This window comes from Danio aesculapii, chromosome 16 (genome assembly GCF_903798145.1).
Source record: "Danio aesculapii chromosome 16, fDanAes4.1, whole genome shotgun sequence".
Taxonomy (NCBI): Eukaryota; Metazoa; Chordata; class Actinopteri; order Cypriniformes; family Danionidae; genus Danio; species Danio aesculapii.
This window is the reverse complement of record NC_079450.1, coordinates 54,554,035-54,570,960: the sequence shown is the minus strand read 5'-3', so window position 1 is coordinate 54,570,960 and position 16,926 is coordinate 54,554,035. Positions and strand designations below refer to the sequence as shown.

The following is a 16,926-nucleotide window of genomic DNA, read 5'->3' as shown; positions in this document are numbered from 1 at the left end:
CGAATTTAGCCGAATCCAGCACTGAACTGAGAGAGATTCTGGAAGCTGTCCTTTGTCAAACGCTAGCTATATATTTAATATAATTCTCAGGAACATAATTAAAATGAAACTGTAAGCACTTCTCTCTTTGTGTCGTGTCCTTTGGAAGCCCAAATACAGAAACAGAAGAAGCTCTGTGGAAATAGCAGTGTTTGGACGCCATTTTAGCTTCCTCTGCTATAACATTACAGCTCCTCTGGCCATACCCCTTTCGCTGTACAGGGTGTGTGCATGTGGTGAATGCGCATAACCTGTAGCGGTTGTGATCTCACTAGCCCGGATGTATTTTTTGTAGTCCCCAAATTCGTTCGTGTAGGCTTTGCTAAGCTAACTTTGTTAAAGCTAATGTCTCCCTTTGCATTGAACTTTGAGCGTCTTACATTCAGAGATGTTGTTTATGTTCACACAGCTACATTACACATCAACTAAAGGTTAAAATATGATATCATAGTGGACCACCCCTTTAAAAGTATTCAGATTAAGTTACTGACCCTGAGTCATCTAACGAAATACATTACTGATTACATTTTAAAGCCTGTATTTTGTAATCTGTTGGTAAATACATTTTAAAAGTAACCTCATTACCTTCTCTTTAAAGTCTGCATGACGCAGTTTTTATAGAAATTGAATATTAAATGAGAAAACAGTGGGCGTGGCTTGTTTTTCTCCACTGCGAGCTGATTGGATGTAGTAAAGTAGGCGTTTCATTCAGAAAGATGGAGAAAAGGGTTTGTTGGAGAGTTATCACAGCCTAACAGACTCCTCCTGCTCACCATTTCTGTGTGTTGTCAAAACTGACAGCTGGAGGGGCGTGGTTAAGTATGTTAGCCACGCCCACTACCTCAGACATGAGAGTTTACCTGAAAACAAACAGGAAGAGCATTTTCAGATTTCAATTAAATATTACGAGAGCAAACTGTTAGTGTTTTCTAAACGACCTGCACAGATGAATTGTTCACCACAACACTAGCAATGTGAGCTAACAACATCAATATGGCTAGTTTTGATTACCCAAATCATAGATGAGTATATTAACAGTGACTGGTATTTTTAGGTGGACTCTCTCTTTAAAATGCAGCCCATGTTAACAGATATTGGAGCACAGCGACTGTAAGTGTGTGAAAATTAGAAATAGCATTGTGGCTCAGCTAGTGTCCACAGTCAAGTTCAATGTGACAGGAAAATAAATGTGCGCCATTCACTTAAAGGCCATTAAGCCACAAATATAAACTTCAACAAAGTGCTTAATTGGACGTAAATAAGAAGACTTGTTTACCTCGAGTTATTTAAAGCTGTGCTGTAAAACACACGGAGGCTCTCGGTGTCAGCGTGTCCTGTAGTTTAAATGGTGGCGTATTCAGTATAAAAGCCTTGGAAATGATTCTGGATTAACTTCTGCCTATTTGAGTCTTTTCCTCCTCCTTTCTTCCCGTGTTGGCACTGGATGGGGAATGTGGACGACTGTTTGAATCCTTACAAATACCTAAAGCACTGAGAATGACAAACACTAACAGCGATCACGTGGCTGTTTCCACAACAAAATGATTCTTCGGATGACCCGAGCCGCTCTGGAAATCATTAGCATGCTAACATTTAAAACAGTCTGCAATCCACAGCGATGAGTGAGGAACGGGTGGGTTGTTAGGATTATTTAAAAGAAGAGTTTGATGAAAGCTTGCTGATTTCTGATGACTGGTGTTCACAAGGCTACCTTTACATGACAGGGTTGTACTAAAGCTTTTGTCTTGCGTAACTACGGACATTTCACATATTCAAAGTTATTTGTGCTTACACACACCTGCAAAAACTTTGTATAACGTATATGAGGCCATTAGTTGGCGCTGTCAGCTTGTTATCAAACAATACCTGCATATCTGGATTAGATATTTCACTGTTAACCCTTCTGTATTGTTCAACTGGACTACCCTTTCAGTGTGTTGAGGACCGTTTTTGCCCCATTGACTTCCATTATAACCACATATTTTTTATTGCAAAGTCATGACAGCATATAACCCTGCATTCTTGATTGTTGCTAGTTTTGCCTGTTTCCCTAAACCTGCAATTGTGAGTTTATTGACTATTCTGTACATTCCTATCCTACTACACTGTAAAAAAAAAAAAAGAGGACTCAACTTAATATTGTAAGGCAACTTTCTGCACAGCGGTTTTCAGTTGACTCAACTTTTAACCCAAGCACAGCATTTGACCCAATTTAAGTTGAATCAACTAAAACTAAATTTATAACCCAAGTACTGCACTTGACTCAGTTTAAGCTGAGTCAAATAAAACTCAACTTTTAACCCAAGTACTGCACTTGACTCAAATGAGTCAACTCAAACTCAACTTTTAACCCAAGTACTTCACTTGACTTGATTTAAGTTGGGCCAACAAAAACTCAACTTTTAACCCAAGTACTTCACTTGACTTGGGTTAAAAGTTGAGTTTTTGTTGGCTCAACTTAAATCAAGTACTGCACTTGACCCGATTTAAGTTGAGCCAACTAATACTCAACTTTTAACCCAAGTACTGCACTTGACCCGATTTAAGTTGAGCCAACTAAAACTCAACATTTAACCCAAGTACTGCACTTGACCCAATTTAAGTTGAGCCAACTAAAACTCAACTTTTAACCCAAGTACTGCACTTGACACGGTGTAAGTTGAATCAACTAAAACTCAACATCTAACCCAAGAACTGCACTTGACCCGATTTAAGTTGAGCCAACTAAAACTCAACATTTAACCCAAGTACTGCACTTGACACGGTGTAAGTTGAATCAACTAAAACTCAACATCTAACCCAAGAACTGCACTTGACCCGATTTAAGTTGAGCCAACTAAAACTCAACTTTTAACCCAAGTACTGCTCTTGACACGGTGTAAGTTGAATCAACTAAATCTCAACATCTAACCCAAGTACTGCACTTGACCCGATTATAGTTGAATCAACTAAAACTCAACTTTTAACCCAAGTACTGCACTTAACTCAATTTGAGTCAACAAAACTCAACTTTTAACCCAAGTACTGCACTTGACTCAATTTGAGTCAACTCAAACTCAACTTTTAACCCAAGTACTTCACTTGTCTCAATTTGAGTCAACTAAAGCTCAACTTTTAACCCAAGTACTGCACTTGACTCAATTTGAGTCAACAAAACTCAACATTTAACCCAAGTACTGCACTTGACCTGATTGAATTGGAGTCAAATATTAAAGCTCTGCAGTAAGTCAGCTCTGTTTTTTACAGTGCTGACCCTCTCAGCATTAGAAGGTTTGAATGTGAGTATATAACTCTAAAAATCCCAAATGTATGCCTCACAATTTAAAGCTCCATGGCAGACACGAGCTTCTACACTATGATCTTTACATGGACCAAAGCAAACATCTGAAACTCCGCTGGCACCCAGTCGATAATCACAACAGCTCAGCTCTACTGAGCATTAAAGCTCTTTATGGTCTCATGCCTCAGAGTTTATCTGATGTGATTCATCTTTCCTCCTGCAGTGCATGTGGTACGGTCCTCAAGTTCATCTTGGGTGGCACATCAAGCTGTAGATGCTGGAATTCCCTCTCTCAGCATCTCTGAAACTTCAAAACTCAATTAAAGACGCATCTGTTTACAGGACGTCATTGAAATGTTTATGCCGGCTGACTCGGTTCTTGTGATTGCAATCAGTTTGTCCCTCTGGTTTCTCGTGTCTCTTCTACCTTTGTTTGTGGTGTAGTTTTACTTTTCCTTTTGTTTCGCTTCCAGATATTGTCGAATGTTTAAAATAAATCTGTTTGGGCCCTGACACCAGCCTGAGAGTAAACGTGACGCCGTTTGCTTTTCAGGAATGTTGCTCTGGATCAACAAAGACGTCGATCTATTCTTGAACCACAAGCATCGCCCTAGAGGAAAAGAAATAAACAGTAAAATCATTACTGTGATGCATCTTTAACCTTAAAGGGATAGTGAAATAAAAATGCTGTCATCTTTTACTCATCCTCCATTAATCCAAACCTGTTTCGAGTTTCTTTCTGGCCACTTTAATGTAATATAGTTGGTTATATTTACCTCCAGCCTGAAAGCAAGCTTGGTTTTTGGTCCATAAGAAGTATTTCTTCAAGGGTCAGAAAATGCATATAGGCAAAATAAAATGAATACCTGTGGCTCCCGATGAGGTCTTATGAGAAGAAATGATGGTCTGAGGAAGACACTGAACATATTTACAACATGATCACCTTCTGTTCAAATGGGGAAACTCCATTAGCCAAGACTTTATGGATTAATGATAATAATAGGTGGATTATTCATTCATTCATTAATTTTCCTTCAGCTTAGTACCTTATTTATTAGAGGTCATCACAGCGGAATGAACCGCCAACTCTTCCAGCAGATGTTTTACGCAATTGATGCCCTTCCAGTCGCAACCCAGTACTGGAAAACACCCATACACACTCACATTCATTCACACACTCATACACTACGGTCAATTCAGTTCATCAGTTCCCCTATAGCGCATGTGTTTGGACTCTTGGGGAAACGAGCACCCGGAGGAAACCCACGCCAACATGAGAACATAAAACTCCACACAGAAACGCCAACTGACCCAGCTGGGACTCGGAACTAGCGGGTTTCATGCTGTGAGGACACAGTGCTTACCACCAAGCCACCTATGTGGATTATAGGTAATAATAAGGTGACTAGCATCATATGACTCTTTAAAAGTTTCAGCTAAACCTCTTCCTACTGAAGAAAAGGAAGTCGTCTTCATGTTGGAGGTAGGATTTGTATTGGAGTAAATAAACAGATTTTTTAATCTCAAATTTTAAGACATTTTTAAGACCATCAAGAACTAAATTTTAGACTTATAAAAAGGGCTGTTGCGTTGGCAGGTGTGTTTGTTTATGTGTGTGTTTGTCTCTCTCTCTCTCTCTCCCTCTTTCCACCTGCAGGCCCCGCCCTAATTACGTAGGCGACGTGCCCTGGGATTGGAGGAAGTAACCCAGGGCGACCTTTAAAAAGAGATCAACGGGCGTAGGGAGAGGAGAGCGAGTTTTGTTGGCGTGTTGTTGAGATTTTGATAAAATTATTCCTGTTGTTGAGTTGTTTTTGTTGATTGTATATCTCGTGCTGTTGTGCTAGTGTTGACTTTGTTGTATACCCATCCGTGTTTCCCCTTCCTATTATTTTTGTTTTGGTTTGTGTGTTTGTTGATTGTAAATATTGTAAATAGATACACGGTAAGAGGCAGTAGGGGTTGGACGCCACTTTTCTTTTTTGTAAATATTTTCACCTGTGTTTTTGTTAGTCAGGGAGATAGGTGTAGATTTTGTATTTTTATTTCTATTAGTTTATTAGGTGTAGTAAGTTTCATTTGGGTGTTTAGTTAGTGTATTTTTGTTTATTATTTTCTGTGGGTTCACCCCGAGGTATTTGGCTTCACTTTTTTTTTTTTTGGTGATAAAAAAAGAAAAGACAAAAAAAAGACAAATAAAGAGACCCTACATAAAGGGGTTATTAAAAGTGAAGTTTATTTGTCGGGTGTTCTTTTATGTTGCGGCTTTGACCCTAGACCAGGGTCGTAACATAAAGTGGGGGCTCGTCATTTGTTTTTGTACAGCAAAAACGTTTATTTTGAATCCTTCTTGTGGACGCGCAGTGGGTAAGTCATTTCAATTTATTCTTTGTTTGGCTGCTTTCTTTTTGGTGTGGAAAGGAGTAGCGAATAGTGTTGACATGGATTTTGATTTGAGTGCCTTTTTCTCCGAGCACGGAACAGTTTGATCGCTGCCGTAAGGATGACTTCTTTAAAATTGCAGAGTTCTTTAAAATTGTGGTGCCGCATAAGGCTTCAAAAAAAGATTTAAAAGATGTGCTTTATAAAGAATTGGTTTTACAACGTATATTGCCTGATCCGTCGGAGGCAGGTGGCGTCGAGATGGGAACGTCTTCGCCGTCGAAGGCCGACGAGGGGCTCTCGACTCCGCCACCTTTTTCTCCGCTTTTCAAGTCACCAATATTTTTAACACTAATTTTTTTACCTGCCCCATCAAAAAAACTAATTATAATTAGTTTTTTCTTAGCCACATACAGCTGAAGTCAGAATTATTAGCCCCCCTTTTTATTTCTTTTTTTTTTTTTTTTTTTTTTTTTTTTTATTTATTTTTTTTTATTGGTGTTTAACAAGACAATACATCACTGTATACAATACAACATAGGAAAAATTACAGTTTGTCTTATTTTTCTTATTTTCCTCACTATCCCCTCAAAATAAAATAAATTTAATTTATGAATTATAAACAAACATATCCTCTAAAGGAAAAAAACATAATGATAATAAATTAAAAATAAAGGAAATTCTTTTTTAAAAATATTAATGATAAATGAGCAAGTATACGATAAGAGCAAAAAAATAATAATAATAAATTTAATAAATAAAATAAAATAAAAATAAATAAAATCAGAAAAAAATTCATATTAAGGAGTCAATATTTTCTCTTTCCAATTATTTACTGTGTATTAGATCTGATATCAACTGAGCAGGGTAAGCCTTTGATATAGTCTAAAACAGGGTTCCAGGTCTTGTAAAAAGATTTGAGAGATCCTGCGAGTAAACATCTTAATTTCTCAAGTTTTATGTAACTAAAGATTTCTTGGATCCACATGTCATGTGATGGAGGAATCACCTGTTTCCATTTGATAAGAATGGCTCGTCTAGCTAAAAGAGTAGAGAAAGCAATGACCTGGCGAGATGCAGTCAAGTCAGCTCTCTCTGAAATACCAAAAAGGGCTGTCAAGGGGTCTAGATTTATGTTAATAGATTTATTACTTTTTTTTATTTATTTATTAAATATTTCCTAAATGATGTTTAACAGAGCAAGGAAATTTTCACAGTATGTCTGATAATATTTTTTCTTCTGGAGAAAGTCTTATTTGTTTGATTTCGGCTAGAATAAAAGCAGTTTTTAATTTTTTAAACACTATTTTAAGGTCAATATTATTAGCCCCTTTAAGCTATTTGTTTTCTATAGTCTACAGCAGTGCTTCTCACTTTTTTTTTTTATCAAGTACCACCTCAGAAAAAAAACTGTCTCTCCAAGTACCACCATAATAAGCCATTTTGAAATACAGAAGCATATAGGCCCAGTTAAGCAGCTACAGCTCTGTACAGGTCAAAATGAGGCAAATTCACTCCTATTAATAAGAATATTACTGTCAGCCACTTTAAACATTATAAATAGTTTAAAAACGTCAACATTTAAATAAAAATGTGCTTTTAAAAAATTTTTCCAGCACGTTTTACGCAGCGGATGCCCTTACAGCCGCAGCCCATCTCTGGGAAAACTTTAACCCTATAAAAACAAAAACTTAAATAAACTAAATATTTCCACGACAAACGGTTATTGTATTCATTATAATAGAGTTTTGCTAAATGTTTTATTGAGATGTATTGTTGGTGATTGGATACGTGTTGAATCGATTGGGTAGCTTTAAATAAAGGAAATTGAAGACCTGTTTAAAATGATTTAAGACCTACAGGACAATGTCTGTGAACTTTTTAAGGCCTAAAATGTAGTGAAATTTAAGACATTTTAAGACCCGTGGACACCCTGTAGTTATAAATATCTGCAACGCAACTGAGCAAATAATTGAGCATGGTTAGGATAACACAAATAAGCTGCATTATCAACATTTCTTGTTGACTTTAGAGGCTGCGCGTCCAAGCAAACCCCAGTATTTTTATCCTGCTAATAAACATCAGTGTTTAACTTCACTGACATTTGGTTTATTTTTGAACATTGTTTAATTATGTTGTTGGCTTCTTGCTTTGTGTTCAGATCCTAAAGCAAAACCATCCGAGAACAAAAGCTCCAAAATAAAAGCTTATGGCGCCCCCTAGAGGATTTCAGAGAAACACCAGTCACTTCAAATCAGAAATAACTTAAAGGGAGTCATTCATTTTCTTTTCGGCGTAGTCACTTTATTAATCTGGGGTCACCACAGTGGAATGAACCTCCAAATTATCCAGCATGTTTTACGTAGCGGATGCCCTTCCAGCTGCAACCCAGTATTGGGAAACACCCATACACTCACATTCACACTCTACAGACAATTTAGCTTACCCAAATCACCTATAGCGCACGTGTTTGGACTGTGGGGGAAACCGGAGCACCCGGAGGAAACCCACGCCAACGCGGGGAGAACATGCAAACTCCACACTGAAATGACAATTGAACCAGCTGAGGCTCGAACTAGTGACCTTCTTGTTGTGAGGCGGCAGCGCTACCTTAAAGGGATTAGCAGTAGTGCATGAGTATGTGTGTGACTGTGAGAGTGTATGGGTGTTTCCCAGTAGTGGGTTGCAGCTGGAAGAGCATCAGCTGTGTAAAACATATGGAATAGTTGACAGTTCATTCCACTGATAAATAAGCGACTAAGCCGAAGGAAAATTAATGTTAGAAACCGGTAACCATTGACATTTATAGGAAAGTGCAATATTATGGAGGTCAATGGTTTCCGGTTTGTAACATTCTTCAAAATATCTTGTTTTGTGTTCAACAGAAGAAAGTCAAGCAGGTCTATGAAAAGGGATGCAAGGGACTGTTAATCGGGTATATGCACAGCTAGTGTTTTTCCCCTACAGATAGACATCAGGTGAAAGATTAATGTGACTTCAGTGTTGTACGGTTCCTTTTACAGCATCGATGTTGTCGTGTATTTAAAATACAAAAAGTTAAACAGGATTAAGCATTCAGTTAGTTATTCAAGTGTAAAACGAGATGAAAATCCTGCATGCGAGCCTAGAAACTCTATAGAAAATACTGAAATTAATGTTCATATTTTAAAGACATGGCGCAGAAAAATGAATTTAATGCAGCGCTTCATGTACACTACCTGACAAAAGTCTTGTCGTCGATCCCAGTTGTAAGAGCAGCAAATAATAACTCGACTTCCAGTTGATCATTTGGAAAAGTGGCAGAAGGTGGATTTCTCTGATGAATCATCTGTTGAACTGCATCCCAATCATCACAGCTACTGCAAAAGACCTACTGGAATCAGCATGGACTCAAGATTCTCACAGAAATCAGTCAAGTTTGGTGAAGGAGAAATCATGGTTTGGGGTAACAATCAGTATGGGGGCATGCGAGAGATATGTAAGACATTTGTGCTGCCCATTACATTACAAACCACAGGAGAGGGCAAATTCTCCAGCAGGATAGCGCTCCTTCTCATACTTCAGCCTCCACATCAAAGCTCCTGAAAGCAAAGGTGCTCCAGGATTGGCCTGCAGTCACCAGACATGAACATTATTGAGCACGTCCGGGGTAAGATGAAGGAGGAGGCGTTGAAGATGAATCCAAAGACTCTTGATGAACTCTGGGAGTTTATATTATATTTATGTTTATATTTACACAATATTCATTCTGTTTCCACTGCAGCATGACCACATATTCTATACTGGACATTATTTCTGTTCAAGACTTTTGTCAAAGCAGAGTCAGACCTTACTGTCCTAATGAAATCATTAATAATCAAGGCATGATCATATTTTATTGTGGTCAAATAAGCGTAATCTAAAGGCCAACTTCTGGTACGAAATGATCAACTTTAGTCAGGTAGTGTATATTCTGAGACCCACTTCATATCGTATATCAATCAGGCAGAGAAGATGGTTGAATTGTAGGAAAACCGACCTTAAACGCGACGATTTTGTAACGTTGTGCAGTTCAATGGAAGTGTTCCTGAAATCTAAGTGCTTCTGCATATACCCCATTTATAATAAAACTGAATGACAAAAATAATTGGACTTGCAGCAGCTTGTTTTCAGATCTATATTTAGGTTTTTGTTTTTAAATATTTAAAATAATTCACCATTGAAATTCCCTGCACGTTTTCTTTTCCTCTGTTTCATTAAAAGGCATTTCTTGACATACTGGTCGAGCGGCAGACGTCCATACCAGGAAACCCAGTCCTGTATCCAAGCAGCTTTTCACTCAATAATGAGGGAGAAACTGCAGTTCAGGACTCAGGTTATGCCCAAATTCCTCATTCAATCTGATTCAGAGAACCCAGAGGTCCAGAGATGATGCTAAACGATGCCATTTCCATCATTATTTCCGACTGATTACAACAATTTCATACATCCCAGTTTGCTTCGAGTCATTTGACTGTCGGAGGTTAGATGAATCCTGGGAAAAATGACTGGAGGAGCAAAATGACTGCAACCACCATCAGACCACAGAAAAACAGCACCAGCCAGAGCGGGAACGACCCTAAACACAAACACAAGAGAGTCATTTACATCTCAGATTTACATGTCAATTAGGATTTTTAGCCATTTTGTTATGATGTGCGACGGAAATATTGCCCCGCCCTCTTGCAAATGTCATGATTTAGCTAAGTACGAGGCGAACCTTAACCCTATGTTGATCCTGGAACATCACTTGTGTTGGACAAAGTAATCCATACCCATCCCATACCCCTAAACCCTACCATCACTGTATAACACCCAAAATCAGAGGGGAATAATAGTTGGATATCAATCACGATGATGCGTATAAACAGTAAACACACCCCTTCATTCTGATTGGCTGATTGGAATGTATTTCCAGGATCAACACAGATGTTAATCCAGGATTCTGTCCTACTTGGTGAAATCAGGTTGACGCCCTCTTGCAGCACATGGACAGTGTTGCCAAGTATTTATGATGCACGCATTTCAAATACGCACTTTAAATATAAAATAGTCATTTGTATCTGATTGGGTTTATTAAAATGGGTTAATATTTTGGGTCCCACTTTATATTAAGTGTCGCTTATACCTTTGAACTTTCACTGTAACTAGATGTGCAAGTAGTATGTAACTACAGTGTATGTACACACTGGTACATAGTATTTACTTGTGGAATACTGGTGTAACTACACACATGTAACAACACACTGGATGGTATGTGTAAGTTCAAATGTGTAACAGGACATTAATAACACAATCTTTGGTAGACCACCCCTTTAATGTGAATTAATGATGCGATTCTACAGTTTACCTTAAAACAACATATAAACATAAGGCATTTGAATATTTCTATCTACACCTACACTGTTTTGGCAGAAGTTTGCTGTTGTTAAACAGCTGCACAAAGGCTTGTGTTTTATATATTACACTGTAATTTGTGACCATTTTACGCTTTATATTGAGTGGACAGTTCCTGTTGATTTACCCTGTAATTACACTGGTATCACAAGGTGAAACCTAATGCAGCGTTAGTTCTGCCATTCTTATTCTAATACAGTGTTCTGAAGTATATGGTGTGCAAACAGATGTGGAGGTGGGAAAACACCTGCAAGTATATTGTTGTTACACAATGCACTTATGTAATTCTTGTTCCACATGTGTACTTTTTTAGTGTTGTTACTTACACATACCATTCAGTGTGTTGTTACATGTGTGTAGTTACACCAGTATTAAACAAGTAAATACTATGTACCAGTGTGTACATGCACTGTAGTTACATACTACTTACACATCTAGTTCACAGGTATAAGAGACACTTAATATAAAGTGGGACCATACTTGGTATAAAAATACTTTAGCGTCTTTTTTTTTTAACATACTGTAAAATACTAGGACTTCCTAAAAATGTGGCCTTTATAGGGTCACGAAACACCAAAACACATGTTTTTGAGCTGTTGACAGTCATATATGAGTCCCACGCTGCTAAAAACACTATTAGGACACATAAATTTCACAAAAAAGCATATATATATATATATATATATATATATATATATATATATATATATATATATATAGTTTACTGTGGAAAAGTTTACCATAGTAAAGGCTAAAGTATATTATGGTAATTACTATTAGTGCATAATAGTTAATGATACTACATTATGTAGTGTAATTATTAATGAAGACATGTAAATATTTATACAATATAATGCTCATTCCTAAATATTTCCCTTTACTTTAATTAACTATAGTATTTAAATGTGTAACACCTGCTTTTATTGGATTTTTCGCTTCTGCTGTTATATTCTATAATCTATTTCTGTTACAGTACATCTATTTCTGTTTAGTACAGCATATTATAACAGTAAATAAATGAACACTTTTTTTGTTATAAGGTCTGGTTTTGTGGTGGCTGTACTTTAAATTCATTCATTCATTTTCTTTTCAGTTTAGTCCCTTGATTATTCTGGGGTCGCCACAGCGGAATGAATCGCCAACTTATCCAGCACATGTTTTACGCAGCGCCCTTCCAGCTGCAACCCATCACTGGGAAATGTACTTTAAATTAGTATAATCTTAATTCAAGTGATGAAAGATCTTGAAATTCAGTAAACAGAGCTACTGTAAGTTCACAACTGCTCGGTATAAATGCTTGAAATGATTTAGTTGAATATATACATTAGAAATTTAAAAGTAATCAAAAAGTATTCAGATGTAATCAGTTACTTTACTTTTATAAAGTAATTGAAAAGGTACACTACTTATTACATTTTATATAGGGTAATTTGTAATCTGTAATCTGATTGTTCCAAATCTACTTGTTCCAAAGTAATCTCCCTAACACTGCCCACTACTTGATTCACCCTCGTTAACCACTTAGATTTAAACGCTCCCATGCTTCACTTTTCTTTCCTTCCTTGCTGACACTTTTTCAAGTTTCTCTCGGATCTGTTTCACCTCCATTTCTGCTTTAGGAAATGGTTTCATTTTTTTGAATGAGCCTGTAAATTAGGGCCCATTGCCTGATGAAAAATGCATAAAAACTCATATTTTACAGAATGTGTTAAAAAAAAAAACTAAGCAAAAACCATTAACAATCTCATCCACCCGCAACCCACCCGCATTTATTCATAATGTATTTTTTTATGGGTGGGCATAGATAACATTTTAATGTAGATTAATCTCCCAAACTGCTTGAGATACTGCTCTACTATGATAATTGGTGATGAAAATAAACGATGTTCAATAAGATGTGCTTGTGTTTACTTACTGTTACTTACTGTTTAAACATTAATGTTGAACTGTAGGCCTACATAAGCTCCAAACAGCGATTTTTGATCAACTTAAACCGGCTAAAATCATAACTGAACTAAACAGATGTGGAATTAAGTCATGTGGATTACGCATATATTAGTGGCATTACTGAAGTAAACACCGCAAACTATTACCATCATGTAGGACTTTTCCTCATATTTTCCGACAAGATACACACACACGGCTGTCAGTAAAGAACTGCGCACACACACACCACGAAATGCTGATGTTTTTTTCTTTCCATTTGCCGTGCGTTGTTATATTCCATAAAACTCTCACCAGCCCTTACTCCTTACTTTCATCTAATACAACAGTTTGTGATGGGGGCATGAATGAAATGTTCATGAGTGAAAGTGAAAGTCACGCAAAATTACAGGAAACTCTTACATGAAAGCACTTCACGTAAACACCTTAATTATATTATTGTCTATTAAGGTAAATAACTAGACCACAGATGTCCAAGTAAACATAGTCAGTAGTGTCTTCGAAGTAAGTGAAAGATCCAGAGGGGCCTCCTGCTGATTTGATTCAGAAGGGCACTTTTTTTGTCAGACGGCTCACCGGTCAGGTATACATCCGCACTAAAATATCAAGGTGAAAGTCATCATAGCTTGCATTGAATAGACCCAGCTCCCAACCCAACTTTGAGATTAAATTAACGGCGATATATATATATTTATTTTAATCACCCGATAAGAGTCTCGCGTTAACGCAGCACGTTAACGCCGATAACGGCCCTACGGTTATAACTGCCATCTGCACATCACTAGTTCAGTGAACTGATGACCTTCGCGGCCAATCACAGCCATTTCTGTTGAGCATGTGAACACAATGTCAAATCAGTGATGTTTAAGAACGATTGGTATCGAATTCCAGTATCGTGACAACCTTACTGTAAAATATACAGTACTTTTTAACTTTAAAATACAGTAACATACTGCATAACCGTCCTACAGTAAAATACAGCTCATATTACGGTCAAACACTGTAATCTACAAAAACTGTTAACAGTGTAGTGTGTGAGTTTACATCCGAATATATGATACTTACTGCGATTGGAGACGGCGTGCACCTGACAGCGGCTGTCGACCGCCACACTCAGCATCACCACTTCATTATCTCCCTTTACGGCTTTAGTTTTAGGAGCGTCAGGTAAAAACGTCAGGTCAGTCACAACAATGCCATGAGACTCCTGGATGTAGTAGAGCTTCTGCAGGGTACATCAGTAAACAGGGTCAGTGATACAATAATGCCTCTATTGAAAGACCACCAACCTGATTTTACCAGGTAGGACATGGATTAACATGTGTTGATCCTGGAACAACATTCAAATCAACCAATCAGCTAGCTGTACATGCTGTGCATTGCTGTTTAGCGCTCTACCGTAATGCGCAGTGTATGAGCGACTGCCGAAATATCTTGGCAGCTAGAATGACCGTTCTGTTTGAACTGGCGGCTGGCCTGACCACAGCCGATCTTGTGATGTGACTATTGTGGATGCGATGCACACTACTGTGTAATAGCGATGTAGAAACTATATATTGTTATTGACTTTGACATCTGATTTTGTTGTTTGTACCTGCAGGGAAAACGCTATATAGATGGCCACAGATCCAGTCACAGTTCCAAGACCAAGAAATGTCCCCGAATCACTGAGGAGGACAAACAAACAGACATGAAATACACCATAATTCAGAATAAAAAAGATAAATGCAAGTATAGCGCAGAGATTTTCCCTCTACCTCGCCGTCAGACAGGAGATCACTTCATTCCCACAGGGCTTGGTGAGCAGCGGCAGGAAAGCTCGACCGTCCCATTTGGTGATGTAGCACGGAGGGGGTTTGCGGTCCCGTTTGTGGGGGATTTGGACTGTATACAGCCTTAAAGCATCTTTTTGGTCCTCTACCTTTGCAAATCTGATTTTAAATAGAATACAATGACAGAACATCAGTGCATCGGACAGACTGCTGTTTGCTGCTTCTAGACCCTTTCATGAAAAGGCCACACATGTGTATATTTACAGTTTCCTTCAGCAATGAGCATGCAAATGCTATTGGTATCAAATACGCAAATCTTTAGGATGTATATTTTTCTTCCTTCAACCAGTAAAGATTCATATGTTAGTCTTCCAGACAGAATAGACACATCAATTCTCATGCAAAGAAACCGTTTTATCTTAGTGAACTGTGGTGTCATGGAAATACAGTGTGAAGTACAGGACAAAATGGCTCAGTTGGCCCATCAGAACACCCCGGCTTAGCTGGCCAATTAGACCACTCCAGGTCAGCTGACCAATCAGAACACATCAGCTCACGTGGCCAGTCAGGACACACCAACTCAGGTGGCCAATCAAAACACACCAGCTAAAATGGCCAATCAGAAACCACCTTCTCAGATGATTAATCAGAACACACCAGTTCAGATGGCCAATCAGAACACACCAGCTTAGATGACCAATCAGAACACACCTTTTCAGATGGCCAACCAGAACACACCTTCTCAGCTGGATAATCAGAACACCCCGGCTCAGCTGGCCAATCAGAACACCCTGGCTTAGCTGGCCAATCAGAACACCCCGGCTCAGCTGGCAAATCAGAACACACCAACTCAGCTGACCAATTAGATCACTCCAGCTCAGCTGACCAATCAGAACACACCAGCTCACGTGGCCAATCAAAACACACCTCTTCAGATGGCCAACCAGAACACACCAGCTCAGCTGACCAATCAGAACACACCATATCAGCTGGCTAATCAGAGCCCACTGGCTCAGATGGCCAATCAGAACCATCTAGCTCAGCTGGTCAATCAGAACACACCATCTCAGATGACCAATTAGAACACACCAGCTAAGATGTCCAATCAGATCACAAAGGCTTATTTGGCTAATTAAAACACACTAGCTCAGCTGACCAATCAGAATAAACCTTCTCAGATGGCCAATCAAAACTAACCGGCTCAGATGGCCAATCAGAACCCACCGTCTTAGCTGACCAATCAGAACACACTGTCTCACATGGCCAATCAGAACACACTGGCTCAGCTGACCAATCAGAACACACCGTCTCACATGGCCAATCAGAACACACTGGCTCAGCTGACCAATCAGAACACACTGGCTCAGCTGACCAATCAGAACACCCTGACTCAGCTGGCCAATCAAAACACACCAGCTTAGCTGACCAATTAGAACACACCAGCTCAGCTGACCAATCAGAACACACCAGCTAAGATGGCCAATAAGAACACACCGGCTAAGATGTCCAATCAGAACACACTTGCTCATATGGCTAATCAGAACACACCATCTCAGCTAACCAATCAGAATACACCTTCTCAGATGGCCAATCAGAACACACTGGCTCAGCTGACCAATCAGAACACACTGGCTCAGCTGACCAATCAGAACACACTGGCTCAGCTGGCCAATCAAAACACACCAGCTCAGCTGGCTAATCAGAGCCCACCGGCTCAGCTGGCTAATCAGAGCCCACCGGCTAAGATGGCCAATCAGAACCATCTAGCTCAGCTGGTCAATCAGAACACACCCTTCTCAGATGACCAATCAAAACTTACCGGCTCAGATGGCCAATCAGAACACACTGGCTCAGCTGTCCAATCAGAACACAATGGCTCACATAATAATGCATTAACTTGTCCAGCCCTAGTATTATTTGACAATAACACTGTTTTTACTGTGTTTTGTAACAAATTAATCCGATGTTTTTTAAATGTATGCCTAAATCTGAGGCTTTTGATGGAAAGTGTCAGGTACGGGGAAGTGCAACACTTGCCTGCATGCCTTGTATCGGTACATCTTCTCTGTGATCTGAGGCATATTTTCATGCCAA

At 38.7% G+C, this 16,926-nt stretch overlaps 1 protein-coding gene across 1 annotated transcript in view; it reads right to left on the bottom strand.

Moving 5' to 3' along the window:
• Positions 1-9,843: 9,843 nt before the first annotated feature.
• preb (prolactin regulatory element binding) overlaps positions 9,844-16,926 on the bottom strand; it is a 21,320-nt gene continuing 14,237 nt past the window's right edge. Inside the window, exons 6-10 of the mRNA XM_056475204.1 lie at positions 16,870-16,926; positions 14,818-14,991; positions 14,655-14,727; positions 14,126-14,285; positions 9,844-10,298 (exon numbers count right to left, since the gene is read on the bottom strand). The exon at positions 16,870-16,926 is cut by the window's right edge and continues 71 nt beyond it. Of these exons, the coding sequence (XP_056331179.1) occupies positions 10,204-10,298; positions 14,126-14,285; positions 14,655-14,727; positions 14,818-14,991; positions 16,870-16,926 (559 nt within the window). The 3' untranslated portion in view covers positions 9,844-10,203. The remainder of the gene's footprint in view (positions 10,299-14,125; positions 14,286-14,654; positions 14,728-14,817; positions 14,992-16,869) is intronic.